The sequence below is a fragment of the Dipodascopsis tothii genome, assembly GCF_038497935.1.
Source record: "Dipodascopsis tothii strain CBS 759.85 unplaced genomic scaffold V1510scaffold_3, whole genome shotgun sequence".
NCBI lineage: Eukaryota > Fungi > Ascomycota > Lipomycetes > Lipomycetales > Lipomycetaceae > Neoaidaea > Neoaidaea tothii.
Window position 1 is genome coordinate 424,093 of NW_027117987.1, and position 24,146 is coordinate 448,238.

At 68.6% G+C, this 24,146-nt stretch overlaps 13 protein-coding genes across 13 annotated transcripts; 7 read left to right on the forward strand and 6 right to left on the reverse strand.

The window, feature by feature from the left end:
- Window positions 1-69: 69 nt before the first annotated feature.
- On the forward strand, window positions 70-1,278 carry V1510DRAFT_410990 (uncharacterized protein). Its single transcript, XM_066932818.1, has 3 exons — window positions 70-710; window positions 740-800; window positions 832-1,278. Exons 1-3 carry the CDS (start codon window positions 185-187, stop codon window positions 1,046-1,048), a joined length of 804 nt encoding a protein of 267 aa, XP_066791259.1. The 5' UTR covers window positions 70-184; the 3' UTR covers window positions 1,049-1,278.
- V1510DRAFT_410991 (Rab5-interacting protein-domain-containing protein) lies at window positions 1,057-2,222 on the forward strand. The gene is made up of 2 exons (XM_066932819.1): window positions 1,057-1,150; window positions 1,818-2,222. Exons 1-2 carry the CDS (start codon window positions 1,082-1,084, stop codon window positions 2,076-2,078), a joined length of 330 nt encoding a protein of 109 aa, XP_066791260.1. The 5' UTR covers window positions 1,057-1,081; the 3' UTR covers window positions 2,079-2,222.
- On the reverse strand, window positions 2,055-4,894 carry V1510DRAFT_410993 (WD40-repeat-containing domain protein). The gene has a single exon (XM_066932820.1). It carries the CDS (start codon window positions 4,867-4,869, stop codon window positions 2,104-2,106), a length of 2,766 nt encoding a protein of 921 aa, XP_066791261.1. The 5' UTR covers window positions 4,870-4,894; the 3' UTR covers window positions 2,055-2,103.
- A 1,297-nt stretch (window positions 4,895-6,191) lies between these two features.
- V1510DRAFT_389391 (Arp2/3 complex, 34 kd subunit p34-Arc-domain-containing protein) lies at window positions 6,192-7,348 on the forward strand. Its single transcript, XM_066931729.1, has 3 exons — window positions 6,192-6,599; window positions 6,634-7,050; window positions 7,082-7,348. The coding sequence occupies exons 1-3, from the start codon at window positions 6,290-6,292 to the stop codon at window positions 7,306-7,308; spliced, it is 954 nt and encodes a 317-aa protein (XP_066791262.1). The 5' UTR covers window positions 6,192-6,289; the 3' UTR covers window positions 7,309-7,348.
- A 4-nt stretch (window positions 7,349-7,352) lies between these two features.
- Window positions 7,353-8,682, reverse strand: V1510DRAFT_360000 (negative regulator of Ofd1/Enhancer of translation termination 1; the record flags this gene model as incomplete). Its single annotated transcript, XM_066930997.1, has 2 exons — window positions 7,353-8,239; window positions 8,514-8,682. 2 exons carry the CDS (start codon window positions 8,680-8,682, stop codon window positions 7,353-7,355), a joined length of 1,056 nt encoding a protein of 351 aa, XP_066791263.1.
- Window positions 8,683-8,940: 258 nt separating this feature from the next.
- Window positions 8,941-11,539, forward strand: V1510DRAFT_411001 (Mysoin-binding motif of peroxisomes-domain-containing protein). The gene is made up of 3 exons (XM_066932821.1): window positions 8,941-9,329; window positions 9,417-9,565; window positions 9,596-11,539. The coding sequence occupies exons 1-3, from the start codon at window positions 9,278-9,280 to the stop codon at window positions 11,489-11,491; spliced, it is 2,097 nt and encodes a 698-aa protein (XP_066791264.1). The 5' UTR covers window positions 8,941-9,277; the 3' UTR covers window positions 11,492-11,539.
- Window positions 11,540-11,662: 123 nt separating this feature from the next.
- V1510DRAFT_411002 (uncharacterized protein) lies at window positions 11,663-13,209 on the reverse strand. Its single transcript, XM_066932822.1, has one exon. The coding sequence runs from the start codon at window positions 13,162-13,164 to the stop codon at window positions 11,725-11,727; it is 1,440 nt and encodes a 479-aa protein (XP_066791265.1). The 5' UTR covers window positions 13,165-13,209; the 3' UTR covers window positions 11,663-11,724.
- Window positions 13,210-13,478: 269 nt separating this feature from the next.
- Window positions 13,479-15,141, reverse strand: V1510DRAFT_428261 (uncharacterized protein). Its single transcript, XM_066935259.1, has one exon. It carries the CDS (start codon window positions 14,994-14,996, stop codon window positions 13,584-13,586), a length of 1,413 nt encoding a protein of 470 aa, XP_066791266.1. The 5' UTR covers window positions 14,997-15,141; the 3' UTR covers window positions 13,479-13,583.
- A 516-nt stretch (window positions 15,142-15,657) lies between these two features.
- V1510DRAFT_411006 (uncharacterized protein) lies at window positions 15,658-17,113 on the forward strand. Its single transcript, XM_066932823.1, has 3 exons — window positions 15,658-15,916; window positions 15,948-15,975; window positions 16,007-17,113. The coding sequence occupies exons 1-3, from the start codon at window positions 15,845-15,847 to the stop codon at window positions 16,960-16,962; spliced, it is 1,056 nt and encodes a 351-aa protein (XP_066791267.1). The 5' UTR covers window positions 15,658-15,844; the 3' UTR covers window positions 16,963-17,113.
- On the reverse strand, window positions 17,008-17,951 carry V1510DRAFT_401106 (uncharacterized protein; the record flags this gene model as incomplete). Its single annotated transcript, XM_066932005.1, has 2 exons — window positions 17,008-17,864; window positions 17,900-17,951. The coding sequence occupies 2 exons, from the start codon at window positions 17,949-17,951 to the stop codon at window positions 17,008-17,010; spliced, it is 909 nt and encodes a 302-aa protein (XP_066791268.1).
- Window positions 17,952-18,142: 191 nt separating this feature from the next.
- On the reverse strand, window positions 18,143-18,502 carry V1510DRAFT_411010 (uncharacterized protein). The gene has a single exon (XM_066932824.1). It carries the CDS (start codon window positions 18,458-18,460, stop codon window positions 18,200-18,202), a length of 261 nt encoding a protein of 86 aa, XP_066791269.1. The 5' UTR covers window positions 18,461-18,502; the 3' UTR covers window positions 18,143-18,199.
- A 374-nt stretch (window positions 18,503-18,876) lies between these two features.
- V1510DRAFT_389409 (uncharacterized protein) lies at window positions 18,877-20,932 on the forward strand (the record flags this gene model as incomplete). Its single annotated transcript, XM_066931730.1, has 2 exons — window positions 18,877-20,251; window positions 20,468-20,932. Exons 1-2 carry the CDS (start codon window positions 19,112-19,114, stop codon window positions 20,930-20,932), a joined length of 1,605 nt encoding a protein of 534 aa, XP_066791270.1. The 5' UTR covers window positions 18,877-19,111.
- A 496-nt stretch (window positions 20,933-21,428) lies between these two features.
- On the forward strand, window positions 21,429-24,062 carry V1510DRAFT_447110 (uncharacterized protein). Its single transcript, XM_066935742.1, has one exon. It carries the CDS (start codon window positions 21,534-21,536, stop codon window positions 24,012-24,014), a length of 2,481 nt encoding a protein of 826 aa, XP_066791271.1. The 5' UTR covers window positions 21,429-21,533; the 3' UTR covers window positions 24,015-24,062.
- Window positions 24,063-24,146: the final 84 nt, after the last annotated feature.

The following is a 24,146-nucleotide window of genomic DNA, read 5'->3' on the forward strand; positions in this document are numbered from 1 at the left end:
GCGCTGACCGTGGCCGACGGCCGTCGGCCCGCGGCCGACGCCGGAGGGACCGGGGGACGTGCCGGCGTGCGGCGCGCGGCGCGCAGCAGGATACGCGCCGCACCGCGTGCGGCTGAGAGCCGCACGCCCTGCGGCTGATAGCAAGCATCGCATTGTCCTACAGCGCCGCACACCGTGCGGCGCAATGCATAATCTACAGCGCACCCGGTGCGGTCATAATCCTGCGTGCCCCCCCGCCGGCGCCCCGCAGCTACTCCATCAGCCGCGGCAGCATCGGCAGCCCCTGCACGTCCCGCCGCGTGACCAGGTACTGTACCGGCACCAGGCCGTACTGGTCCTGCACCTCCGCGTAGCACTCCAGGTACCGGCTCAGGCCAGGGTACAGGCTCAGCCGGCGGTCCCATTCCTTGAGCGTAGTCAGCAGGCCCACCACGCTGTTGCGCATCTGCACAAGCTGCACCGGCCGGTCCTCGCGCGGCAGCGTGAGCATGAGGATCCGGAACAGCACTCGACGTGCGCCGTCCACGAGCACCGCCGGGATCGGCTGCGAGCCCGTCGGGCTGTTGGACGGCTGCAGATTCGAGATCAGCAGCCGCATGACCAGCTCGACCTGGCCGAGCGAGTCTGTGCTAGGATCCGCGTCCAGCCGCTTGAGCAGCTCGTCGTAGACGTCGACGACGGCGGCCCGCCGCAGCAGCACCCGTTGTGCACTGCGTCAGCTAGCCCGGCGGCCACTTACATGAACGACAGATCGAAGTTGTCGCTGACCACCAGCCGGCGCAGCGCGTCCAGCGGCAGTTCTGGCGTCAGCGCGCCCCGCGCCGTACTTACGCTGAAGCGAGACCCCGTCCAGGAACCGCTGCGTGGCTTCCTGGCCCGGGCGGTGCCGCCGCACCCACGACTGCCGGTACGCGACCGACGCGGACGTGGCCGCCACGGCCAGCACGGCCAGGCTCACCACGAGCGTGACATCTTTGAGGATACTCGGCATGGACCGGCCGACTATCGCTGGTGCCGCTTGTCGTTGGGGTGCGTAGTCAAAGCGTAGCGCGGCCAATTCCCACCACTTCACCACGACGACATGGACGCCAACGAGCGAGCGCAGCTCATCAGCCCGCTCTCGGCGGAGAGCCTGATGTACAACGTCAAGGTGAGTGCGACTTGATGCGGCGGCCGGTGCGATGCCAGGGACTGGCGGATGTGCGCGGCGCGACGCCGATGCCGCGAGAAGATTCTGCGGCCGCCGATTTGCGCGATTGCGCGGCCGCGACCGGAGCCATGGCGGCGGGGGCGGCGCGCTGGATGGCCGGCGGCCTGCAGATGTGGCCGGCTGGGCAGCGGGTGGCGGCGACGGCCGGGGCGCGACGGATGGCTATCGAGCCGCACGCTGTGCGGCTCATACGTCTGCTGCGGGCGGCTATATGGCCGCGTCATGCGGCTGCATGATGTTGCGGCTACATGCTGCTGCGGTTGATGCGATTGCGGTCGTATGCTGACTGCGGCTACATGATGTTGCGGCTACATGCTGGCTGCGGCTACATGCTGGCTGCGGCTAAATGGTATATGCGGCTGCATGATGTTGCGGCTACATGGTATCTGCGGCTACATGGTATCTGCGGCTACATGGTATCTGCGGCTACATGCTGTTGCGGCCGCATGCTACTGCGGCTACACGTCGCGACCACATGCTACTGCGGCCACATGCCACCTGCGGCTACTTGCAACCCACCGTTACTTGCAACCCGCGGCTACTTGCAACCCGCGGCTACTTGCAACCCGCGGCTATATGCCACCCGCTTCGACAATGCTGACCCCAGGCCGTCTACTACGTCCGCAGCGTGTCCTCGCTCGTGTTCGGCGCCGCCGCAGGCATCCTCCGGCTCGAATCGTACTACGGCTTCCTCTTCTACGCCTTCTGGACCGCCTTCGTCTCGCTCCTCGTCTACACGGTCCTCGCCCGCGGCCAGGCCAAGCGCTACTTTGGCAACTCCAAGGACATCTGGGTCAAGGACACCGTCACCGGTCTGTCGTCTTTCGTCCTCGCCTGGACGCTCTTCTACGGCCTCGTCGACGCATAGATAGATGAATTAATGTACATGTGCATCAGCCAACGGTGGTAAACGCGCGCTTGCGCACGCTCGTCTCGTCCGGCCCGTCCTCGAACTCGGTCGTGTGCAGCAGCTCGTGCTCGTGCCGCAGATACCGCAGCGCCGCGATGTTGTAGCCCATAAGGTCCTTCTGGCGCTCGAGCGCGGTCCGCAGGTGCCCGCGCACCGAGTCCAGCATCGGCCGCATGATGTCGTTGGCCACGATCTGGCGGTGGTACGTCTGCACAACGAAGAACAGCACGCGCGCGACAAGCACAAAGTTCCACTCGCGCTCGGCCCAGATGTCGATGAACCGCAGCAGCGTCAGCACCTTCTCGAAGGGCAGGATCAGGAGCGCGTCTTGCAGCTGGCTCGCGCGCACGCGCTCGAGCACGTCCAGCACGTACCGCTCGGCCGAGACGTTGTCGAGCGCGACAAACACCGCGTCGCGCGCCGGCGGCGCCGCGGCGGGGTTGCGCTTGCGCGTCTCGGCGTGCGCGGCCAGCAGGTCCAGATCGGCCGCGCCCAGGTCGAGCGCCTCGATCACGCGCTCGCCGGCCATCAGCGTCTCCACGGTCTGCTTCTTGACCGCGGCCACGTCCGCGTCGCCGTCGGCCTCGTCCGGCTGGTCGTACGACTGCACCAGCGTCGACTCGAACAGCTCCTCCATCTCCTTCTCGCGCTCCTCCTCGAGGAAGATCTCGTCCTCGGTCTGCGTCCAGATCCGGATGCTCTTGTCGTGGCCGGCCGAGACCACGTACCGGCCCGAGTGCGCGACCGCGACCGCCCAGACCTCGGACCGGTGCCCGGCGAGCTTCTGGATGTTCTCGAACTTGTCGCCGTCCCAGTACTTGACCAGCCGGTCCTTGGCGCCCGAGAAGAAGTTGTGCGAGCCCGGCTCGAAAGCGACGGCCATGATCGAGTCCTCGTGCGCGAAGATCGAGCGGTGGCAGTCGCCAAAGTCCAGGCCCCAGATCTTGATGTTCTTGTCGGCCGAGGACGAGATCAGCAGCTTCGAGTCGTGCGAGATGTCCATGGCCAGCACCGGCAGCTTGTGGCCGTACAGGTTGAGGAAGAACTTGAGCGTGTCGGCGAAGAAGACCTTGATCGTGTTGTCGAGCAGCGACGCGGCCACGTACTTGCCGTCCGGCGAGACGCGCACCGAGAGCACGTCGTCCGAGAGCTCGAGCGTGCGCGTGTGCTTGAGCCGCATGCGCGGCACGCTGCGGTCCGTGCCCAGCACGGCCTCCTGCACGACCTTGAACGTCCAGAACTTGACGGTCTTGTCGGCCGAGGCCGTGACCAGACCCTTGCCGTCCGGCGTCACCTGCAGCGACCACAGCGCGCCGTCGTGGGCCTCGATCGTCTCGAGCAGTGCCGAGCTGGCCACGTCAAACAGCTCGATCGCGCCGGCCTTGGTGCCGGCGACGAGCAGCGTGTCGCCGGGCAGAAACGCCAGCGACAGCGCGTAGCCGCACTCAAACGTGCGGATGCAGTTCGTCGACCGCTCGTTCCACACCTTGAGCGTGCCGTTGGACGCGGACGCGATCATCAGGTCGTCCGAGCTGATCGCGAGCGCGCGCGGGTCGGTGCGGTGGCCGAGCAGGTCCAGCTGGTACACGCTCTGGTACTCGGCCAGCGGGTTCGAGCTCTTGTAGGCCTCGGGCAGGGCGACCGAGTAGTACTCGAGCGAGTTGTTGGTCAGGCCGACGAGCAGCTGCACGACGTCCTTGCGCGCCGTCTCCGCCGTCGTCAGCGCCCAGTCGACCGAGCGCACCTTGGCCGGCGTGCGCACGACCGCGAACGGCACGTACCGCAGCGCGACCTCGGACTCCTCGACGGCCTCGGCTTCGGCGCCCTTCTCCTTCTCGCGCTTCTCGCGCCGGCGCCGCCGCCGGGCCTCAGCCTTCTTGACCTCGTCGTCGGACCGGATCCGCAGGATCTCGATCGCGCGCTCCGAGCCGTGGACGGCCAGAAACGGCGCCAGCGGGTGGAACGTCAGCGTGATCGCGCGGTCCTTGCTCTGGCGCGCGACCGAGCCGGCCTCGACCACGCGCTCGTTGTCGGCGCCGGCGAGGTCGATGTCCCAGAACTTGATCTCGTCGGACGCGCCAGCGGTGGCCACCCGGTGGCGGCCCGTGCCCTCCGGCCCGGGCTGCTTTCCGAGCGCCCAGCACTCGCCCCGGTGCGCCAGATGGGTCTCGATGCAGTGCTGCGCGGCCAGATCCCACAGCTTGACAAAGCCGTCCTTGGAGACCGAGACTAGCCACTCGTTGGTCGAGACGTCGCGCTGGCGCTCGTCCGCAGCCGCCAGAAACGCCAGGCCCGTGATCTGGTCCTTGTGGCCTCGCAGCTTGTACAGGCCGACCTCGAGCACGAGGTCCCACACGATCACGGCCGCGTCCTGCGAGCCCGACGCCAACCGCGTGCCGTAGGCGTCGAACTGGAGCACGTTGATGGCCGCCTTGTGTCCGTTGAACGAGATCATGACCGAGCCAGTCTGGGCGTCCCACACGCGCACCGATCCGTCCGAGTAGCCGACGGCAAACAGCTCCGAGCCAAACGCGGCCACGCAGCTGACCTCGGCCTTGATATCGGCCTCGTTCCACTTGCTGAGCTTGTCGCCCTTCTTGATGTCCCATAGGATCGTGCTCTCGAGAGCGCCGGTCACGGCCACGCCAGCAGATCCGGCGCCAGTGCCAGGGACCCAGACAACATTGCTGTTGCCTGAGATCACGCCGAACGCGGCGTCCGATTCGAACCGCAGATACGACTTGACCATTGAGGGGCGTTGAGTGGTCGTGGGCGTTCGTGGTAAAGAATTTTTTTCGCGGGCGAAAAAAAAGACTAGTGCGAGCCGCACGGCGTGCGGCTGTGGCGGTGCGTTGGGAGGTGCTGGGGCGGTGGCGGCCCCTGAGGGTCACGTGACGCTCGGCTCGCGGACCGGCGGACGACCTCCGGCGAGTGGGTGGCTGCGGCCGGTTGCACAAGGACGCGCCGCCCGGCGTGCGGCGGCGCCGCGGCATGCCGCGACAGCCGCAGGCTAAAGGTTTACCCGCGGCCTGTTCGTTGTTGTGTCTCAGGGGCTGGCACAGATCACAGTCGGCTATCGGATCACGGCAGCCGTCACCGGACAGCGTGCTCACGAGAGTTTCACGGGTCACATCCCTACTAGAACTCAGGTTCTATTTCTGGGTCACGGTTCTAGGTTTCGCCGGCGTGACGGTAACGCACTGTGACCTGCAGAACAGAGTCTACGATCAGCATGCACGATCCAATGCGTCGGCGCGTCACCCTGAGACCTGCGGTGACTGCGTCTCGTTACTGTCGCGTGGTCGGTGCGACAGCAGCGAGTCTCAGACCTGAGACATCGAGTCACATCCCGCAAGTTACGAGGAACTGTTGAGTGCTGGGGCACGGGCTGACCGGCCAGAGCAACGCACGTAGACTGTGTACCGCGTAGGCCCGTGCGGTCGGCCAGTAGATCTGATACCGATGCTGGGCCGACGGATCAGCCGGGGGCCATGGCTGGTGGGCCTTCAGCCGTGGCCCCGTTCAGTGTGGCGGCCTACACAGATTCTGTCAGGCGTGCACGGCCTTGCCATAGCGGACAACGCGCACTGACTCAGAAACGCGGCAGCACAGAAGCACGGCGGCACAAGAGCACGACGGCAGAAAGGCACACGCGCAGGGTGCGCACCGGCAGGGGCCCATACTGGCAGACAGCTCGTCCGCAGACAAGCAGCGGCCGCACGGGCACACAGCAGGGCAGCAATCTACTCCCAGTGGCAGCCCGCTAGTCGCGACGGCGCAGCAGCCGGCGCATCCGCGCAGTGAGCCACAGTGGCTGTGCACCGGACCGCCCGGTCCGCCATTCCGTCCGGACTCGCCGGACTCAGTCCCGCACTAGCCCGCACCAGTCCGCGCACCGCCCCGGCGCGCCCGGGTCGGGTCGGTGCTGCGGTGCGGGGCTGGTGCGTGCGGGTCACAGCCCAGTCCGGACCCGTGACCGGCAGGTGGGACATTCGCGGACACACCCAGTCCGTGCGCAGCACTGTGGCGCGCGCCTATACCCAGGGGCGGAGCCGGACCCGGGACCGGACCCGCGGACCCGCGGATACGACATCGCCGGCTCGCAACCTCAGCCCAAGCAGTCCACCAGGCCACGACAGAGGCAGCATCATCCATCCGCCATCCCCACCATGTTGCTTCTCCAGTACCACAACCTGCTCATCCAGTCTATCCTGACGGACCGGTTCAGCGGAGACAGCCTGCCGACCGCGATTGACCAGGTGATATCGGACTTTGACAATGTGACGTTCCATATCTCGACGCCCGAGTCGCGGACCAAGATCCAGATTTCGCTAGCCATCAAATGCTTCCCGGACCTGGCCCGCTACGGCGCCAACGAGGTGCTCGCGCGCGAGTACGGCGAGTACGCCATCTCGCCGCCCGAGCCCGGCTACGACTTCTCGATGGTCGTAGACGTCGAGAAGCTGCCCGAGTCGGCCGGTAAGTGTGGAGGCCGCCGCCACTGACAATGCAGAGGAGCGCGAGCAATTGGTGGACAAGATCGCGTTGCTGAAGCGCAACGCGCTGGCAGCGCCCTTTGAGCGCGCGTTCGCCCAGTTCGACACCCTGGCGGCCGAGGCCGCCAAAAACGCCCTCGATCTCTCTGTGCCCGAGGACTCGGGCTCGGAGGTCATGGCCGTGCACTACCGCGACGAGGAGTCGATCTACATCCGTGCCGCCCACGACCGTGTCACCGTCATCTTCTCGACCGTCTTCCGCGAAGAGACCGACCGCGTCTTCGGCAAGGTCTTTCTGCAGGAGTTTGTGGACGCGCGCCGGCGTGCCATCCAGAACGCGCCCCAGGTGCTGTACTCGAACAAGGAGGCCCCGCTCGAGATCCGCCGCGCGCCGGGCTTCAAGCCGTCCGAGGACGTTGGCTATGTGACGTTTGGTAAGTGGCCGCACGGCCGGACTGACGCCAGTGCTGTTTCCCCGCCACCTGCTGCCGGCCCGCCGCGAGAACTGCATCAGCCACATCCAGATCTTCCGTGACTACTTCCACTACCACATCAAGTGCTCCAAGGCCTACATGCACTCGCGGATGCGCTACCGCGTCGCCGAGTTCCTCAAGGTGCTCAACCGCGCCAAGCCCGAGGTTGCCGAGAAGGAGCGCAAGACGGCCACCGGCCGCCGCTTCGGACCCCGCTAGACTCATTGTTAAATGTCACATTACATGCACGTTTGCTCCTACGCCTACGAGAGCTCGCTGATCATCTCGGAGTAGTCGCCGGCGCCAAGTTCCTGCGCGCGCGTGAGCCGCTCGACCGCTGCCGCGTACAGCGCAGTCTGTTCGTCGCCCTCGTCCTTGAGGTTGGCGAGCGAGATCTGGGCCTCGGCGACAACCGCAAGATACTCGCCGGCCGCGTCGGCCTCGGCGCGCTGGAGCTGCTCCAGTGCGAGCGTGAGCCAGCGCTGGGCCTCCTGCGCGGCCTCGGACTCTGGCTCGTCGTCGTCGTCGTCGTCGCTGCCCTCTTCGTCGTACTCGGCCTCCACTTGCGCCACAAACGGCTGCGCGCGCGCCAGGTAGAGCTCGCCCAGCGCCCGCGCCAGCGCCGGCGATGCGTCCTTGGCCTGCTCGGCTTTCCACGCGCCCTCAAGCCAGTCGTAGCTCTCCGGCACCTTCTGCAGAAAGTACGGCGCGTCGACAGTGGTCTCGAGAACCTTGGAGAACCGCCGGAGGACGTCAACGAGCGGCCCGCGCGCGTCGCCGGCCGCCGATGCCGCTGCCTCGTAGTCTTCGCGCGCGGCCCGGTAGTACGGGATCGCGGCCTCGATGCTTTTGGCCTTGGCCGACCGCGTCTTGCGCTCAACGCCGGCGATGTTGGCCTCGGCCCGGGCGAGCAGCAGGCCGACGTGGCCGGTGTGGTGCTCGAGTCCGAGCGACGCCCGCTCGATGGCGGCCGCAATGAAATCCTCGGGACCCTCGGTCTTGTCGTTCTTCTTCTTGGCGAATGCCGACAGGTACAGCAGCGCGGCCGAGTACGTCTGGTGGAACTGTGCGGGCAGAGCCTCGGGAGCGGTGCTGTTGCGCAGGATCCGGTCGGCCTCGTGCACGACGGCGTGGAGGACCTTTGGCGAGTCTGGGGTCAGCACAGCCGCACGGGGTGCGGCGCGGCCGGGGCACGGGACAGCGGGGTCAGCCGCAGTGCGTGCGGCGCACATCAGCCGCAGTGCGTGCGGCGCCTGCGTGTCAGCCGCAGTGCGTGCGGCGCATGCCCAGCCGCAGTGCGTGCGCCGGCGGGCGTGCCGCCCGCGCCGCCGTAGCCAGCCGTCCCCGCTGCGCCCGCTGCGTCGCGGCGTATTCCGCGACAGTCCCAGCCGCGCCCGGCGCCCTCTCCGCCCGTCGCTACTCACCTCGGTCGCTCTGTCGGTACGTGTCCAGCAGGGCCGCCATAGCTCCGACCTCGTCCTCCGGGTCGATCCCGTCAGGCAGCTCGATCGTGGCCTCCTCCGGCTCGACCTTCTCGGTTTTGGACCGCTTAGACGCCTTGGACAGGCCCTGCGGCGCGCGTTTGGCTCCCATGTCGTGTGGTGTGTGTGGACTGATCCGACAAATTTTTCTGGCCGCGCCTGGATCCCGTGATCGAGCAGCTCGGCGTCGCGCCAAGTGCGCTAGCGCACGGAACATGCACCACAGACGTCGCGCCCCGCCACGTCTATGCCGCAGAGCTGCAACCGCGCCACACCTTCGCAGGGGTCGGGTCTGTGCGTCGCAGCCGCGGACGCGCGCGGGGCCTGCTGGCTGCGGCGGCGCCCGGCGGCGCGTGCGGCGCGTGCGGCGGGCGGGGCTGGCCGCCACGCGGTGCGGTGCCGCGTGCTCGCCGGGAGAAAGACATCTGGAAGATGACCGCGGGAGATGTCCGCTTGGCCTGGATCGGCTAGGATGGCCCCGAGTCGTTCGTACGAGCACGTGACGCGCACAGCCGTCCAGCTGCGCGCCGTCTGCAGCCCCTACCGTCCCGCCGCGCGCACTTTGTGGCACACCTCCGCCACCCCCGCCGCACGTGTTCCGCGCAAGTGTCGCCAGGGACCAGACGAACAGGCAGCTCTTTGACGGCAAAGGCGCCTCGAATGCACCACCCCCCCCTCTATACTGCGCTACGGGCGCTGGAGTAGCCATGGAAAGCGAGAAAGTACACGTCGGTACCCCACTCGCCGAGTATTTTGAATGTGAGTCCCCTCCGGCCGTGGCCCAGCGCCGGCCGTGTCGATCGCCGACAACAAAGGCGCAGGCCAGGGGCCAAGCTGACAGCACAGCGGTCGGAGCAACTGGCGGGGCCGGCGATGGCCCGGCCACCACCGGCGGCAGCGACAGCGGCGCAGAGAGCGACGGCAGCGGCCGCGACTCCGAGACAAGCACGACCAGCGAGTCTGCTCGCCGGCACCGATTCCACCGGCTGTTCTCGGTACGTACGGCCTCGACAGCGCTGACGCAGACCCCCCTCGAGAAGCGGATCACACCGCGCGAGAACGCGCAGTTTCTGGAGCGGTTCCGCTACGTGCTCGTGACGTCGCAGCTGCTGTCTGAGACCGTGTCAGTGCTGCTGTACGACCGCAAAACCGGCGACGACGGCCGCACACTGAACGCGCGATGGATCGGCTCGGGCGGCTTTGTGGTCGTTGTGGCCGCACTGCTGTCGTGGTTCCTGCGATCTGGCGGCCGCCAGCCGGCAACGTCGGCGCGCGGTCGCGTGCTGGCCGGCCTGGTCGTGGTCATGTCTGTGTCGCTCTTTCTGTACGCCCACGGCTGGCGCAAGAAGCTGCGCACCAAGCGGTCGCTGGCGTTGTTCTACGCGTCGCAGTTTGTCACGGCCTGCCAGTCGTTCGACGTCTGTGTGTCTCGCAGCGTGGCCACGGTCCAGGAGTCGGAGATCCTGGCCCAGGGCTGGCTCGGCGGAATGCGCCCGCCGTCGGACTCGGACAGCGACGAGCCCGGCGGCCTGGGCTTGCTGCCGTCGCCCGAGTTCCAGCCGGCGCCGGGCGGCCTGCGGATCGCCCAGCTGAGGCGGCAGGTCGCGTCCGCACTGGGCCTGCTTGTGCCGGTCTACGAGCGCACGCTGGACGCCCTCGCCCAGCTCTGCAACGCCGAGGACCTCAACAAATACTACGACATCTACGACATCGAGCCGATCCCGACCGAGCGCGCCGACGGCTACACGCTGGCCGACATCCGCCGCCGGTTCCGCGAGTTCCACCAGATGCGCCGCCGCCTGCTGTGCTGCATGCTGGCGGTCGATGCCGCGGGCACGCCCGAGGACCTAGCCCGCTGGGACTGCGTCGTCAGCGAGCTCAAGAGCCTGGCGGACCTGACCCGCAAGCTGTCGGACGAGATCAACTTCACGCTGCGCGACGATTTGCCGGAGAAGTGGCCGGACCACGTGCAGGATCTGGCGGTCATGGCCGCTGATCTGCGCCAGGTGGAGCAGACCCTGTCGAAGCTGGCGGACGACTCGCGCCGGTTCAAGGCCGTGTCGGACCCGCTGCCGCTGCTGTCGCAGTACAACGATCTGACGAACGAGCTGGGCGGGATGCTGGCCAAGGTCGCGGCCAGCAAGGCCGGCTTCTGCTCGCTGCTGTCAATTCCGACGGCGTCGGCGAGCACGGTCAAGCCCGTGCGGCGGCCGGCGACGCCGGACCAGCTGGGCCGTGCGTCGTCGCTGCGCCGGACGTCCAGCCTGTCGACGCACACGCGCCGGCCGTCGCTGCTGGCGTCGCCGCTCAAGGCGACCACGTCTACGCCGGCCCGGACGCAGCCGGCTGCGGCCGGCGCCACGCCCGACACAGAGCAGCGCCGGCGGCCGCGGCCGATCTCGTTTCCGTATGCGCAGCCGTCGCGGATCCCGTCGTCGGGCCAGCCGGCCAACCAGCCGGGCCACAGACACACGCGCACGCTGACGGGCTCGCCGCGGATGTTTGCGCAGGTGCCGCGGCCGTGGTCGCCAATCTCGAGCGAGGCTACGACGGCGTCGACGACGTCGCCGCGCTACCAGCACACGGCGTCGCTGTGGACGTCGCCGGCGTCGTCGCCGCCGCCGGAGCTGTCGCTGGCAGAGGGCGACGTGGCCGATGGGCTAGGCGGAGAGCGCAAGATTCCGATGGACCAGCTCGACCGGATCCTGAACAACATGTACGAGACGATGACGACCGAGGCGCGGGCCGACGCCGAGCCGACGACCGGGTTTGCGACCGATGCGACCGGCTTGGGGCTGCGCGAGGTAGCGACGCCGACGGCGGGCGACAGCCTGGAGACCGGCGCACCCGCGGCGGGCGCGCGGCACGCACTGGTGCAGCGGCTGGCGGCGCAACAGGCCCGTCGGCTGGGCGTCGAGTAGGGGGCTGCTGCGAGAGCCGGACGAGGCGCGAGCCGCACGGCGTGCGGCTCATCAGCCGCACAGCATGCGGCTGTGTGCGCCGCAGGACGCGCGGCGCGCCAGCCGCACGCCGTGCGGCGCTCCTCTGGCCCCGCCCGCCAAAATTACGACCATGTACACTAGCACGAACGATTCAGACAAAGGTCTATTACGACAAAAGAATATACAGATCCCAAACCGCAAACTCCGGGCGTCTAGCGGATGGTCGCCAGACGCGTTGTGTTGAGGTGGACGTCGACCTCGACGTCGCGCGTGCGCTCGTTCAGCCGGCCCACGCGGTCATTGTGGGTCCGCACCTCCTTGTTGATGGCCAGGGCCATGCTCTGCAGCCGGGTCGTCGCCGCCGAGATGTCGTTGAGCGTGCCGTCGATGTCGGCCTCGATCTGGAAGTCCTCCTCGTCCGGCTCGAACTGCATCGACGACACAGACGACAGCGACTGCTTCTGCTTCTCCATCTGCTCGCGGTACTTGCGCTCGGTCTCGGTCAGCAGGCGGCGGCGCTCGCCGGGCACGTTGCCCAGGGCCCCGGCCACGCGCTGCTGCGACTCGTACTGCACGGCTCGCTGCGCCTCGCGCGCGGCCTGCTGCGACTGGAACGTGTTGCGGATCTTCATCTCGCGCTCCTGCAACCGGCGGCGGGAGTTGAACGGGTTGGACACGTGCACGGCAAACATCGAGCGGTTGAGCGTCTTGAGCTCCTTGGCCATGTCCTCGGCGATCTTGACCTGGTTCTCGGTGATGGACACGCTCTGCTCGGCGTTGGCGATCATGTCGCTCTGCTCGCCCAGCATGCCGAGCGTGCGCATGCCCGACATCTCGGCCTCCTCGGCGTACTGCCGGGCGTTGCGGGCCGACGTCAGCGACTCGTTCTTGATGTACCGGATCTGGCCCTTGATCGCGCTGATCTCAGCCTCCTCCTCCTCGTCGAGCTGCAGCTGGCGCTGGCGCGACTCGTAGCTGTCATCGTCTTCGCCGCCGGCGCCGTACGCCGGGTACCCCAGCCGCTCGTTGCGCTCCTCCTCCGTCTCCATGATCGACGGGTCGTAGTCGACCGGCTCCTCCTTCGCCAGCTGCTGCGCCTGCACGTACGCCGGCTGCCGCCGGCCCTTGAAGAGCTCCGACCGGCTAGGGTCGGCCGACGAAGCCACCGACTCCTGCGATGGCTGGCGCCGCAGCCCACCGCGAGACGGCGGCATGCTGGCGGCCGGCTGGGCCGGCGCGCGCGCGGTCGCGTACGGGTTTGACGGTGCCGAGACGTAGGGGTTGGCCGGCGCTGCGGTGTAGGGGTTCGCCGCAGGCGCCCGGTCCTGCGCATAGGAGTTGGGCGCAGAGGCGTAGGGGTTTGTCGGCGCAGACACGTAGGGGTTGTCCGCCCGCTGCTTGGCCGCCGGCGACGGCTCCGCGGCCGGGCTCGGACTGTTGCGGGTCGGCGGCGTGAACGGCTTTGGCGTCGAGTTGTACGGGCTTGTGTTGAGCGCGTACGGGTTGCGCGCTGGCCGCCGCTCCATCACCGGGTTGCTGCTCAGGTCCTCCGGCGGGGCCGAGCGGCCGTTGTTGTACATGGCGTATGGGTTGCCCTCAACGGCGGAGGGCGACGGCGACCGCCGCCGGTCCTTCTTGCTGAATAGACCCATTGCGGCCTCGATGTCGATGGATGGCTGCGGAGAGAGTGAGGCGGCGTCGATGGCGGTATTTCAATCTCTGCCGTTGTTCAGCCATAAATAGCAGCTGCTGCGCCACGGTGGCGAGAGCAGCGATCCGCGTCAGGTGACGTCACGTGAGGTCACATGACACGCCGCACGGCGCGCGGCGTCGGCTCGTCCGCGCGAGCCCTTGCCCAGCGGCTGCGTGGCGGTGCGCGAGGCCGCCGTGGCGGTGCGCGGTGCCAGCTCAGTCACCGGGTCACAGACACCGGCAGACACCGTGTGGCGGTGGCGCTCGATACGAACGTGGCTGCAGATTGTCGTAATATCATTAATCTACCAATGCAGGACACCATTCCCCAATATTGTACACAAAAAACAGATGCAGGCGGCAATGCAGAGTCCAGGCGCTAGCAGTCGACCGGACGGTAGCGGCGGCAGCGCATGCACCAGATGTCGCGCTGCGCGCGGGGGCCGGCGTTGTCAATGTCGCGCAGGTTGGGGATATGCGCGTCTCCGTGGGCGGTCATGGCTGTGCGCAGGCAGTCCTCGTGGTAGCTGTGGCCGCACTCGAGGCGGAGCAGCGACGACGGGTCCGTGGTGTCACACAGCCCGACGGCGGCCGAGGCGCAGTGCATGTCGGTGCGCTCGAGCACGGCTGCGAGCATCTCGTCGCGCGGCGACGGCGCCGGCCGCTGCAGCATCGACGACGTAGACGACGCGGGCGCGGCCGACGACGCGCGCGAGTAGGGGTGGTGGCGTGTGGCGTAGGGCGTGCCGGTGGCGGGCTCGGTAGCCGACGGCGGCGGCGCGGGCGCGCCGGAGGGCCGCGGCACGAGCCGCGGCAGCCGCGAGGACAGGTGGAACGTAAAGTGCGTCTGGTCCTGGTGGTCGTCGTCGCGCGGCTCGCGCGGCTCGGCGGGCGTGCCAGCCGCGGGCGTCGACGCAGCCGAGTCGTCGTTGTTGCGGCGCGAAAAAATGCGGAACACAGGCGAGAGGAAAAACGAGTGCGCAGGCGTGGGCGCGGGCGCCGCCGCGGGCTCGTCCGCCGGCGTGTCCGCGTCATTGGCGGCCGCGGCCGGCGCGGACGCGGGCGCAGGCGCGGGCGCGGGGGTCTGCTCGTCCTCGACGGCGGTGCGGCAAAGCGGGCACGTCACAGACGAGCGCAGCCACAGGCGCAGACAATCGGCGCCAAAGACGTGGCCGCACGGCATTTCCAGCGGGCTGTGGTCCACCGGCTCGGTAGAGTGGGCGGCGGTGGGCGCCGCTGCGGTCGGCTCGGCAGGCTCGGCGGCCGCCTCGGCATCCGTGGCGGCGGCGCCAGCGGCCGCCGCCGGCTCCGCCGGCTCTGCAGCGGGCACCGCGTCCGCCGCCGGCTCCGCCGCGCCCTCCGGCCGGTCCTCTGCCGCCGCCGGTAGCGGTGTGTACTCGTCAAAGCAGATCGAGCACTTGCGATCGTCTTCCGGCAGCGTCTCCACCGGTATCTTCTTGAGCGCCTCGATAGCCGCCTTGGTGGCGTGGCGCTTGGCACGCTGCTGCGGCACGCCGAACGCAAACTCGGCGGCCACACCCATGGCGTTCCATACAGACTGGTCAAACACGGGGGGCACGCCGTAGATAACGAAGCCGTTGACAGGGCGCTCCTCGCGGCCCTCGTCGCCGCGCTCGCCGTCGCCGTCCGCGTTCTGGGGCACGAACGTGAAGGAGTAGTTGATCAGGAAGAACGAGCCGGGCGCGGCGCCGGTCGTGCCGGCCGCCGGCCCGCCGGCTCCAGGGCTGGAGCCGTCGCCCGTCCAGCCGCTGTCGTCTGTGGGGTTGCTCATTTGTCGATGGTCTGGGCGATCTGAGTTGCCAAAAGTCGGGCAGGAGATGTGCGCCGGTGCGCGTAGCGTGGAGTCAAATACTGAGGAGCTGGCGGGCGAAGAACACGGGAATAAGGCACTGCCGACGCCTGAGGTTATGTTCGACTTGTCCAGCAGGCTGCGAGTAACACGAGACCAGAATGTTGAAGAACGTTCGCGGCCGGGTAAACGTCCCGGTCCGGCCGCCGTTGCCGGGCCAACGTGACGGTTGCCGGGCCAACCGCGTCACCCGGCCGCCCCGCGCTCGTTGTTCCTGCCGCAGCGTTGCCCGGGCAACCCCGCGCATCACGACCGCGTCGGCTCTGCCGACCGTACGCCCCATCCGGCGGGTTGGCCAGACACACGTACGCAGGGGCCGGGCATTGGCGGCCACGTACGCCTAGGGTCTTCTACGTGCCGCTGCGTAAGTGGCTGCTGGCGAGCTGCGAGCTGCGCCCTACGCTGGCAGTGCGCGCCACGCGCATCGTGGCTGCGGGCCGCGGCCGCGCCGCCCGCCGGTCGTTCCGCGGAGCTGCAGGCAGCCGGCCGACTCGCGGCGGCGCAGATCCCTGCGCGGCGGCGCCGCCAAGGTCGCGGGCGTTGCCAGGGCAACCGTGGGCCGTTGCCAGGGCAACCCGCTGACGGCATGCTTAGTCATCGCCGCGCCGTCCTCCGTTTGCAATCCGGCCTGCTGCCACCGCACCGCCGCGCGATCGCCGGCGATCTGCTGACGACACCCCGCGCATCGCTGCGTCTGCCCGAACACACCACGGCTGCCCCGCGCCGGTCGCGACATACCGCCGCCCGCACGTCTCCCAGCTCGCCACACCATGGTCGAGCAGGGCGCAGGCACCAAACGTGGTCTCGTACGGCTGTGCCGGACGCTCGTGCGTGTGCTGACGGTTCGTCTGGGCGCGTGCCCGCTGACGCCAGATGAAACGATCGGATATCGTGCTTGAGTGTAGGTCCGGCCGCGTGCGCACTGACCCCAGACTTTGACGTCGCCGTCTACCGCGAGGACTTTGACAACCTCCAGACGGGCCAGTGGCTCAATGACAACAACCTGACGTTCTGGTTCGAGTACGTCGAGCGGACCGAGCTCAACGACTTCAACGGGCAGTACCCCGACTGGGCCATTGTCCTCCTGCGGCCGTCCATGGTCTTCTTGCTGGCCAACTCGGACGACCCGGCCGGCCTGGTGTCGGCCCTGCCGCCGCTGGACCGCTCGCGGTACGTGTTCATGCCCGTGAACGACAACCAGATGGTCGAGATGGCCGAGGGGGGCAGCCACTGGTCGCTGCTGGTGGTCGACCGGGCGACGGCGCGGGCGTATTACTACGATTCCCTGGGCGACGCCAACCTGGACGACGCCCGCACGGTCGCGCACAAGATGGCCTTGCTGCTGGGCGTGCCCGGCCTGAAGCTGTACGCCGTGCGGACACCGCAGCAGGCCAATGGCAGTGACTGCGGGATCATGGTGTGCATGGTGGCAACGTGCCTGATGCGCCGGATCGCGGCGGCCGCCGGCACCTCTCTCTGCGAAATGCCGACCGCACGTGAGCCCGGCCACCTGCGCCGCCTACACAACCACCTGCGCGGCCGGTACCGCGACCGCGCGTCCTCGTCCGATCCGGACTCGTCCGCGTGCTCGGACAGCACGCCGCCGCTGCCGCCGCGGCCGGACGACACACCGCCGCTGCCGCCACGGCCCGACGAGAGGCTCGGCAGCACGCCGCCGCGGCCGCCCCGGCCGGACGCCCCGGCCGTCGACCTCACGCTCGACGCGGAGCCGATCGACGCCGCGTTCGGCCGGCGGCTGCTGTCGTACACAATCCTCGACCTGCTCGCCAAAAACGGCAGCGTCGTCGGCACCAACACTGACATCGCGATCTCCAGCGACGCCCTACAGCTCGTGGCGGACGCGGTCGTCGTCCGGCCCGACGTCTGATCCGGTAGAGTACATTGCAATACAAACAAGCCACTTTTGCGCCGTCTACACGCGGCAGTTGGAGATGTTGAACACCAGGATGTCCTCGGCGCCGTTCTCCTTGAGCTGGTCCATGATGCTCGCAATGTTCTTCTTGCGCACCATGCTGCTGACGGCGACCCACTCGGGGTCCTCCAGGGGCGACACGGTCGCCGCGCGGCGGCCGGGCGTGATGCTCGTGGCCATCTCCAGACGCGCGCGCGGCACGTTGTAGTTGCACAACACGTAGTTCTGCGCGGCGATGACGCCCTCAATGCGCGCCTTGATCGTCTGGACCAGCTCGGGGTGCGACGGCGTCTTGGACGCGATCAGCACGGCGCCGGTCTCGAACACGGTCGAGATCGCCTCGAGGCCGGCCGCGCGCATGGTCTCGCCCGACTCGACCAGGTCGACAATGCCGTCGGCAACGCCCAGCGCGCACGCGGCCTCGACACTGCCGCCGACGTGCTTGATGCGCGTCTTGAGCGGCGCGCCGGCGACGGCGGCGCCGTTGGCGGCCTCGGACTCGAGCGCCCGGAAGTACTTCTCGGTCAGGTTCGTGAACGACGTGACCACGTTCTTGCCGATCAGCTCGCGGGGGTCCTTGACCGTGCCCTCGGGCGCCTGCACCTGCAGCTTGCAGTTGCCGAAGCCGAGCTCAAACAGCTCGTGGACGTCCATCTCGGACTCGGCGACCTGGTCCTGGCCGGTGATGCCGAGCGACACGCGGCCCTCGCCGACGAACCGCGGGATGTCGGCCGCGGGCAGGAACACCAGCGCGATGGGCAGGTTGGTCGAGAGGGCGATGTCCAGCCGGTGCGACCGGTTGAACTTGATGTCGGCGCCCTGCAGCAGGTCGAGGCACTGCTGGTACAGCCGGCCCTCTGAGACGTCAGCGTGCGCGCCAAAGGCCACTTACTCTTGGGGACCGCGAACAGCAGCCGGTCTGTGAGGTGGTTGACGAGATCCATTCTATCGTTCTGGACGTCAGCGCTGCCGGCCATTGCGCGCACGGCGGGGCGCGGGCCGGCCGCATTGGGCGACGGCGGCGGGCCACGCCGCCGTGCCGCTGTGCGCGCCGCTGCCGCGGCCGCCGTCTGCTGCGCCTGAGCTTACCTCGGGTCGTGGTGGCCGTTGGTCGTCGCGGCCGAAAAAATTACTCTTTTTTTTTCGGGCCCGGCGAGCACGTGACGTGTGGTCCGATCCCAGTGGCCGTGACTCACGCGGCGCTGCGGCTGGTGCGGCGGTGCTGTGGCGCGTGCCTGGGAGTGGCGGTGCGCGGCGCAGGTGGCGCGGCAGCCGCCCCGCATTCCTGCACCGCTCGTCGCACCATGCAGCACAGCCCTGGGCTAGCCGCTTCGGTCGCCCTTGGTCCCCACCGATCTAGATTCGCACACGACCTGGCCCTCGGAGCGTGCGGCACAGCGCGCACCAGAGCGACGCACAGCGCTAGCCAAATACAGCAGGTGGCTTCCCGCATCTCGCAGCCGGCTGCAGCATCCCACTCAATGCTATCTCGCTTGATAGTCGTCTCAACTAGTACGCTTGCCTTTTAGGTCAAGCGGGCCGTCCGTCGGCCTGCAGCCCGAAGCCACGTCTGGACGCCGCTGTGACAGTAGCAACGCGAACAAGCGGGCGGGCCGGGCCGGCAGGCAGCAGCTGGCGTCGTCCAGCCACTGGCCGGGCGCCCGCCGGCAGCAGCACAGCCCGCCCAGTTCCTAGCCGGGCCCAGGGATGGCTCGCGGGACACGCCGGCGATCACCCTGCCATGCCGCATGCCCCAGGAAGGGGCGCCAAGACCGGGCGCGCATCGCGGCGGCCATATCGCGCCCAGCTCGGGTAAGCCCGCGCTTTGGGGTCGCACAGCACGCCCAGCCGCCGTTGGCAGCCGGCGGACGACCGGCCGACTCCCGGGCGGAGCAATATGCAGCCGGCGTGCCGCCGGGGCTGGCCGTAGGTACGGTTCTAGCGCTTCCCAGAAAGGCATCGCGGAGGGTCGGGGCCCGGTCGCACGTAGCTGGCGTTTGGCATCGGCGGTGTAATTTCCGCTAATGCCTTGTGCGGCTCCTGCCGCGGCTCCGACCTGGTTGCCGGCCCGCATAAAAGCCGGAGACGGCCGCCCAGGACGCCAATGTCACACCTTGCGCCGTCGGGCGCGCGCTCGCGGCACCTGTTCGTCCGGCTGGCGTCGGTCTTTGTGCGGCCGCGGCTGCTGGCCGCGCTGCTCGTCGTCAGCTTCCTGGCGCGCATCGCGTACCAGCTCGTGCACTCGGGCGACTACGTTGATCTGTTTGACAACATCGAGCACCTGGCCCGGCCGGAGCCGGTCACGGTCGCCGTGACTGTGGCCGTGCCGACAACGGTCTATGTGACGTCCGTGACGACCGCGACCGCCGTCGAGACCGTGGTCGAGACCCACGTCCGGCTCGAGACCCAGACCGCGTCCGTCACGGTCGAGCGCGTGGCCCGTCCGACCGGCGATTGCGCCGATCCGTTTCGCGCCCCAGGCTACCTGTTCCATCCGGGCGACTACCGCAAGACGCGCTGGGTCCCGTACAGGACGCTGCAGTCGATCACGCTGCCGGACTCGGCAACATATCCCCGCGACGCGTCCGTGGACGCCATGGAGCTCGTCGGCGACGGGCTGACCGCCGAGGAGCTCGCGGACTCGGCCGCGCCGACCTGGATGGCCAAAATGGTCCGGTACCATGATCTGGTCCAAGCCATGGCCAAAGACAAGCACCACCTGACCAACGCCGAGAAGGCCCTGGTCCAGGACATGTTCTGGGTCCACCACAAGCGCGTGCTCCTGCTCGGCGACTCGATCGACCGGCTCATGGTCAGCCATTTTTGCCTGGAACTGGGTCTCCAGCTGCAGACACGGCCGAACGAAGAACACGGCACCCGCCAGACAACGGCCTTCTGCCACGTCCCGGCACTCAACTTCACAATCTACCAGTGGCACGTGCCGTCCATGTTCACCTACCGGCCGACGTGGTGGTGGGAGGAGCACATGAAGGTCGTGGCGTTCGAGGACCGGTGGCACGAGATCTACCAAGACACCATGCCGGACGTTCGCGGCTCTGACGGCGTCCGACCCGACCTGATCCTGTACCAGTCGGGCCTGTGGGACTCGCGTGCGTTCATGGAGATGAGCCGGCACTACGGCGGCAAGCGGATCACAAAGACGGAGCCCAAGGCCGAGCCCAAGGCCGAGCCCAAGGCCGAGCCCAAGGCCGAGCCCAAGGCCGAGCCAAAGGCGGCGCCAACGGTCGACCCCAAGCCCCCACCAGAGCCCACAGGCAAGCCCGCAGAGACGCACAAGCGGCTGGCCAAGCGTGACAAGGCGGCTGAGTTTTTCGCCGCACTCGAGCGCCAAAAACACCAGCACGACGAGGCGGCCAAGGCAAAGCCGGCCGAGCCCAAGCCGGCAGCCAATCCGGTCTGGATCCACCAGTGTCCCAACGGTCCTTGCATACCCGACCAGGTCACTTGGGATCAGGTGCGCTTTTTCTCGCATCGCATGCGGGCGTTTGTCAAGCACATCCGCGCTGCGTTTCCGGACACGCCGATGATGTACCGGGCGCTGACGCCCAAACGGGGCTCCATGTCTATGAACATCGACGCCGTCTCGCTGGACCGCGTCAGCCGCCAGGTCGCAGCAGACATGGGCATCGAGGTCTTCGAGTGGGGCCGGCTGGCTTACGGGTTTGACGTGCAGTGGAAGGACTCGATGCACATCGACCAGGGCGCGCTGTCGTGGCTCTGGAGCGACATGGTGCTGTCGTATCTCTTTAGAGCGGTCGGCGGCTCCTCCGACGGCGAGAAGGTGACCGGGTGGCCGGCGGGACGGTCGTCGGCCGTGCCGCAAGGCGTCACGGCCGAGTTTGCCGCGCACCGCGGCGGCTGGTCCGCGTGCCACGCGGTGCTGGTGCCCTGGGAGGGCCGTTGAGTGTAAATAGCATTGCATATGTCACGTGACTGTTCCTGAGCACGGGCCGCGCCGTTGCGCGAGCCACCTGCGCCTCAGCGCGTGGCGCCGGGCGGCGCCCGGCCGAGCAAAAAGGGCTCAACCGGGAATTGAACCCGGGACCTCTCGCGAATGACTTAGGTCGCGCCTAAGCGAAATTGCGCCACTAAACGAGCCGCCGTTGAGAGCTGCGCGGCCCTGCGCGCTGAGCGCGGCGGGCGCCGCACGCTGTGCGGCGCACCGCCCCGCTGTGCGGCGCACCGCCGGTGCTTGGCACGCAGCCGACAGCGCGGGCCGCTGGCTTTCTCGACGGGCGCATGCGCTGTGGCGATCCCTGCAGATCCGGCCACCTGATACCCGTGCCCCGCCGGCCCCGCGGTTCCGCGCGTCCGCGGGCGGGGGCGCGCCGCACCCGGTGCGGCTCGCCGGCTAAACGTGGGCCCGGTGTGGGGTAGCCCTAACCCCTCTTCCGGGCCCGCCGAGCGCGAGGCGTCGAGCTCGGCGCGCACAGCCTCCGCTCCGACCACCCCGGAACCCTCGGCCGCCGGAACATAGATACCCCCGGGCGGCCACCACCTACGCCATGGACGACTCCAAGCGACGGCGCGTCGCGCTGGCCTGCAACCAATGCCGCGTCCAGAAAGCAAAGTGCGACGGCACCACCCCAATATGCTCCCGCTGCATCGCCTCCAACCAGACATGCGTCTACTCGGACTCGACCAAGAAGCGCGGCCTGCCGAGCGGCCACGCCCACGAGATGGAGCTCCGGGCCATCCTGCTGCAGCGGGTGCTCTCGGTCGTCTTTGCGGCCAACAAGGCCGCCGAACAGCAAGTCATGGACCTGCTCGCCGACGACAGCTCCCCGGCCCTGCGCCTGGACATGACCGACGAGGCCGCACTGCAGCGCTCGTGGATCGAGTCGCCGGCCAGTGATCTATTCGAGGACACCGTCAAGCGGCTCAAGCTGTCGTACTCGACGCTCAAGCGAGAGAACCGCTCGCAGAACCCGCTCGTTGGCTGTCTACAGCTGCCGCGGCTCAAGCGCGACGAGCCGGCCGGCAAGGCCACCGACGACGTCGCCATGCCAGACGCGTCGGTCTCGCCGCCGCCGACAAAGGTCGAGCCGGCGGCGGCGGCTGCGGCCACCAAACCGCTGCTGGCCCCCGCACCGGCGCCCGTGTCGACCCCGCCGCTGCCACCGTCGCCCGCGCCGCCCCCCGTGACGGCCCTTGCGCCGCCCCTGACACCGGTCCCGGCACTGCTAGCCGCCCCGTCTACCGAGGAGTCGTTTTCGTCGATGTTGTCAGCCGTGTATCCGCTCGTCGCGCCCGGCTCTTATGCGCTCAACCGCAGCGGCATTGTCCGCCACCGATCCGACGCCAGCAGTCTGCGCTACGTGGGCGCCAGCTCCGGCCTCGACTCGGCCGTCCTCGGCAACCTGCAGCGTCAGATTGGTGCCTCAGACGTCCGCAACGTGCCCAATCTCTTTGATTGTCTCTTTGGGGCCGACGAACAGTGGCTCGCCCGGCACCAGCAGGCCCTGCGGATCCTGCCCCTGCCGTCGAACTCCCGTGCGCTACTCAACATCTACTTCGCGTCGACTCACAGCTGGCTGCCCATGGTCGAGCGGTACTCGCTCGTCCGGCTGGTGCATTCAGACCCGCCGGTCGCCGCCGACAACCTGCCCGACGACTTTGGTCTTCTCTGGGCGATTTTTGCTCTTGCCACGGCCCAGGTCGCGCGCTCGCCGGACGATCGCGCGCGCGCGGCCGAGCATGCCGAATACGCGTCGTATGTGCTGAACGCGGTGCCCAAGCTGTCGACGATAGGCTACATCCAGGCCCTGCTGCTGCTGGGGCTGCTGTACATGGGCCGGGCCGAGTGGCGCCGTTCCTGGGAGTTTGTGACCCGTGCCTGCCACGCGGCGCTCGACCAGAGCCTGTTCCTGGCGACTGGGCTCGGCCAGGACGTGTCCGGGCCCGACGCGGCCGCCGAGGCGACGCGCCGGCGGACCTGGGCAGCGTGCGGCGTGCTCGACACGCTGGCGGCGGCCAGGTTCGGCAAGCTGCCGACGCTGCGCCTGCGCGAATGGGATCCCGTGGCCGTTGAAGCCGACGGGTGGGAAGAATGGGACCCGTGGAAGGCGCCGGACGGCCGCGAGGCCGACCCCGAGCCGGCCCGGTGCCTGTCGGTGTTCAACGAGCTTGTGCGGCTGACGCGCGTGCTGAACGACGTGGTCACTGCCGGCGGCTGCCGACCGGTGGCCGAGCCGGGCTGGGACCCGGCCGCGTTTTTCACCGCCACGGCCGCACGGCTGGCCGACTGGGACAACGCGCTGCCGGCGCACTGCCGGCTGCCGGACCTGGGACGGTCGGCGGTGCCGTATCTGCTGAACCTGCACCTGGTGCACCAGCTGACGCGCAGCTTGCTGCAGGTGACGTGCGCCGGGCCGCACGATCTCGGCCGGCGCCGCGCCTACACGGCCGCCTCGCTGCGGACGAGCCGCCTGCTGTGCTCGGCCATCACGGAGGACCACTTCCGGACGATTGTGCCGCCCACGTTCGAGTTCTTTGCGTTTGTGTCGGTCATCTTCACGCCGCAATGGGCGACCGAAGACGTCAACCTGGGCGATCTGCTCCAGAAGGCCGGCGTGTTCCTGACCGAGGCCGGCAAGGTGTGGCGGTCAAGCCTGGCGAGCTGGCAGGTCCTGTCGCTGTCGTTCAAGTCGGCGTCGGCGGCCGAGGACGAGGGCCCGGCAGTGACGCCGGCGTCGACGGCGGCGTCGACCGCGGACTCGCTGCTGTCGGGCCCGGCCGCGGACGCGCTCTACGGCCTCCGCCAGCACGAGGACGCGACAGACCTGTCGATGTTCTTCCTCAAGACGCCGGGGGACGGCGCCCGGCTCGAGCAGTTCATGCAGAACCTGGGCTACATCAACGGCCTCGGCCGGGAGCAGGGCTTTCCGGAGACGGCCGAGGGCGAGCTCGGCGACCTGGGCGCGTACCCGGGGCAGCTCGGGCGCGACAGCGACATCAGCGAGCTCATGCACCGGCTCCTGGGCTAGTTGGATATGTGTACAATATGGACGGTTTGGCAGGAATATTACTTTGACGATACATGCGGGACGGCGCGGGGGCGCCGCGTAGCGTGCGGCTCATGAGCCGCGCGGTGTGCGGCTCGTGCGGCGTGCGGCTCG

Bases quoted from the DNA above. Each gene is read 5' to 3' on its own strand.
- V1510DRAFT_410991 (XM_066932819.1), top strand. From the start codon at position 1,082: ATGGACGCCAACGAGCGAGCGCAGCTCATCAGCCCGCTCTCGGCGGAG. The intron at 1,151-1,817 runs GTGAGTGCGACT...TGCTGACCCCAG, and splicing joins GCCTGATGTACAACGTCAAG to GCCGTCTACTACGTCCGCAG.
- V1510DRAFT_411001 (XM_066932821.1), top strand. From the start codon at position 9,278: ATGGAAAGCGAGAAAGTACACGTCGGTACCCCACTCGCCGAGTATTTT. The intron at 9,330-9,416 runs GTGAGTCCCCTC...CTGACAGCACAG, and splicing joins ACTCGCCGAGTATTTTGAAT to CGGTCGGAGCAACTGGCGGG. The intron at 9,566-9,595 runs GTACGTACGGCC...GCGCTGACGCAG, and splicing joins GATTCCACCGGCTGTTCTCG to ACCCCCCTCGAGAAGCGGAT.
- V1510DRAFT_411006 (XM_066932823.1), top strand. From the start codon at position 15,845: ATGGTCGAGCAGGGCGCAGGCACCAAACGTGGTCTCGTACGGCTGTGC. The intron at 15,917-15,947 runs GTTCGTCTGGGC...CGCTGACGCCAG, and splicing joins CGCTCGTGCGTGTGCTGACG to ATGAAACGATCGGATATCGT. The intron at 15,976-16,006 runs GTAGGTCCGGCC...CACTGACCCCAG, and splicing joins ATCGGATATCGTGCTTGAGT to ACTTTGACGTCGCCGTCTAC.
- V1510DRAFT_428261 (XM_066935259.1), bottom strand. From the start codon at position 14,996: ATGAGCAACCCCACAGACGACAGCGGCTGGACGGGCGACGGCTCCAGC.
- V1510DRAFT_447110 (XM_066935742.1), top strand. From the start codon at position 21,534: ATGGACGACTCCAAGCGACGGCGCGTCGCGCTGGCCTGCAACCAATGC.
- V1510DRAFT_410993 (XM_066932820.1), bottom strand. From the start codon at position 4,869: ATGGTCAAGTCGTATCTGCGGTTCGAATCGGACGCCGCGTTCGGCGTG.
- V1510DRAFT_389391 (XM_066931729.1), top strand. From the start codon at position 6,290: ATGTTGCTTCTCCAGTACCACAACCTGCTCATCCAGTCTATCCTGACG. The intron at 6,600-6,633 runs GTAAGTGTGGAG...CTGACAATGCAG, and splicing joins GAAGCTGCCCGAGTCGGCCG to AGGAGCGCGAGCAATTGGTG. The intron at 7,051-7,081 runs GTAAGTGGCCGC...GACTGACGCCAG, and splicing joins CGTTGGCTATGTGACGTTTG to TGCTGTTTCCCCGCCACCTG.
- V1510DRAFT_411002 (XM_066932822.1), bottom strand. From the start codon at position 13,164: ATGGGTCTATTCAGCAAGAAGGACCGGCGGCGGTCGCCGTCGCCCTCC.
- V1510DRAFT_410990 (XM_066932818.1), top strand. From the start codon at position 185: ATGCATAATCTACAGCGCACCCGGTGCGGTCATAATCCTGCGTGCCCC. The intron at 711-739 runs CTGCGTCAGCTA...GCGGCCACTTAC, and splicing joins GCAGCAGCACCCGTTGTGCA to ATGAACGACAGATCGAAGTT. The intron at 801-831 runs CTGGCGTCAGCG...CGCCGTACTTAC, and splicing joins CAGCGCGTCCAGCGGCAGTT to GCTGAAGCGAGACCCCGTCC.
- V1510DRAFT_411010 (XM_066932824.1), bottom strand. From the start codon at position 18,460: ATGCGGGAAGCCACCTGCTGTATTTGGCTAGCGCTGTGCGTCGCTCTG.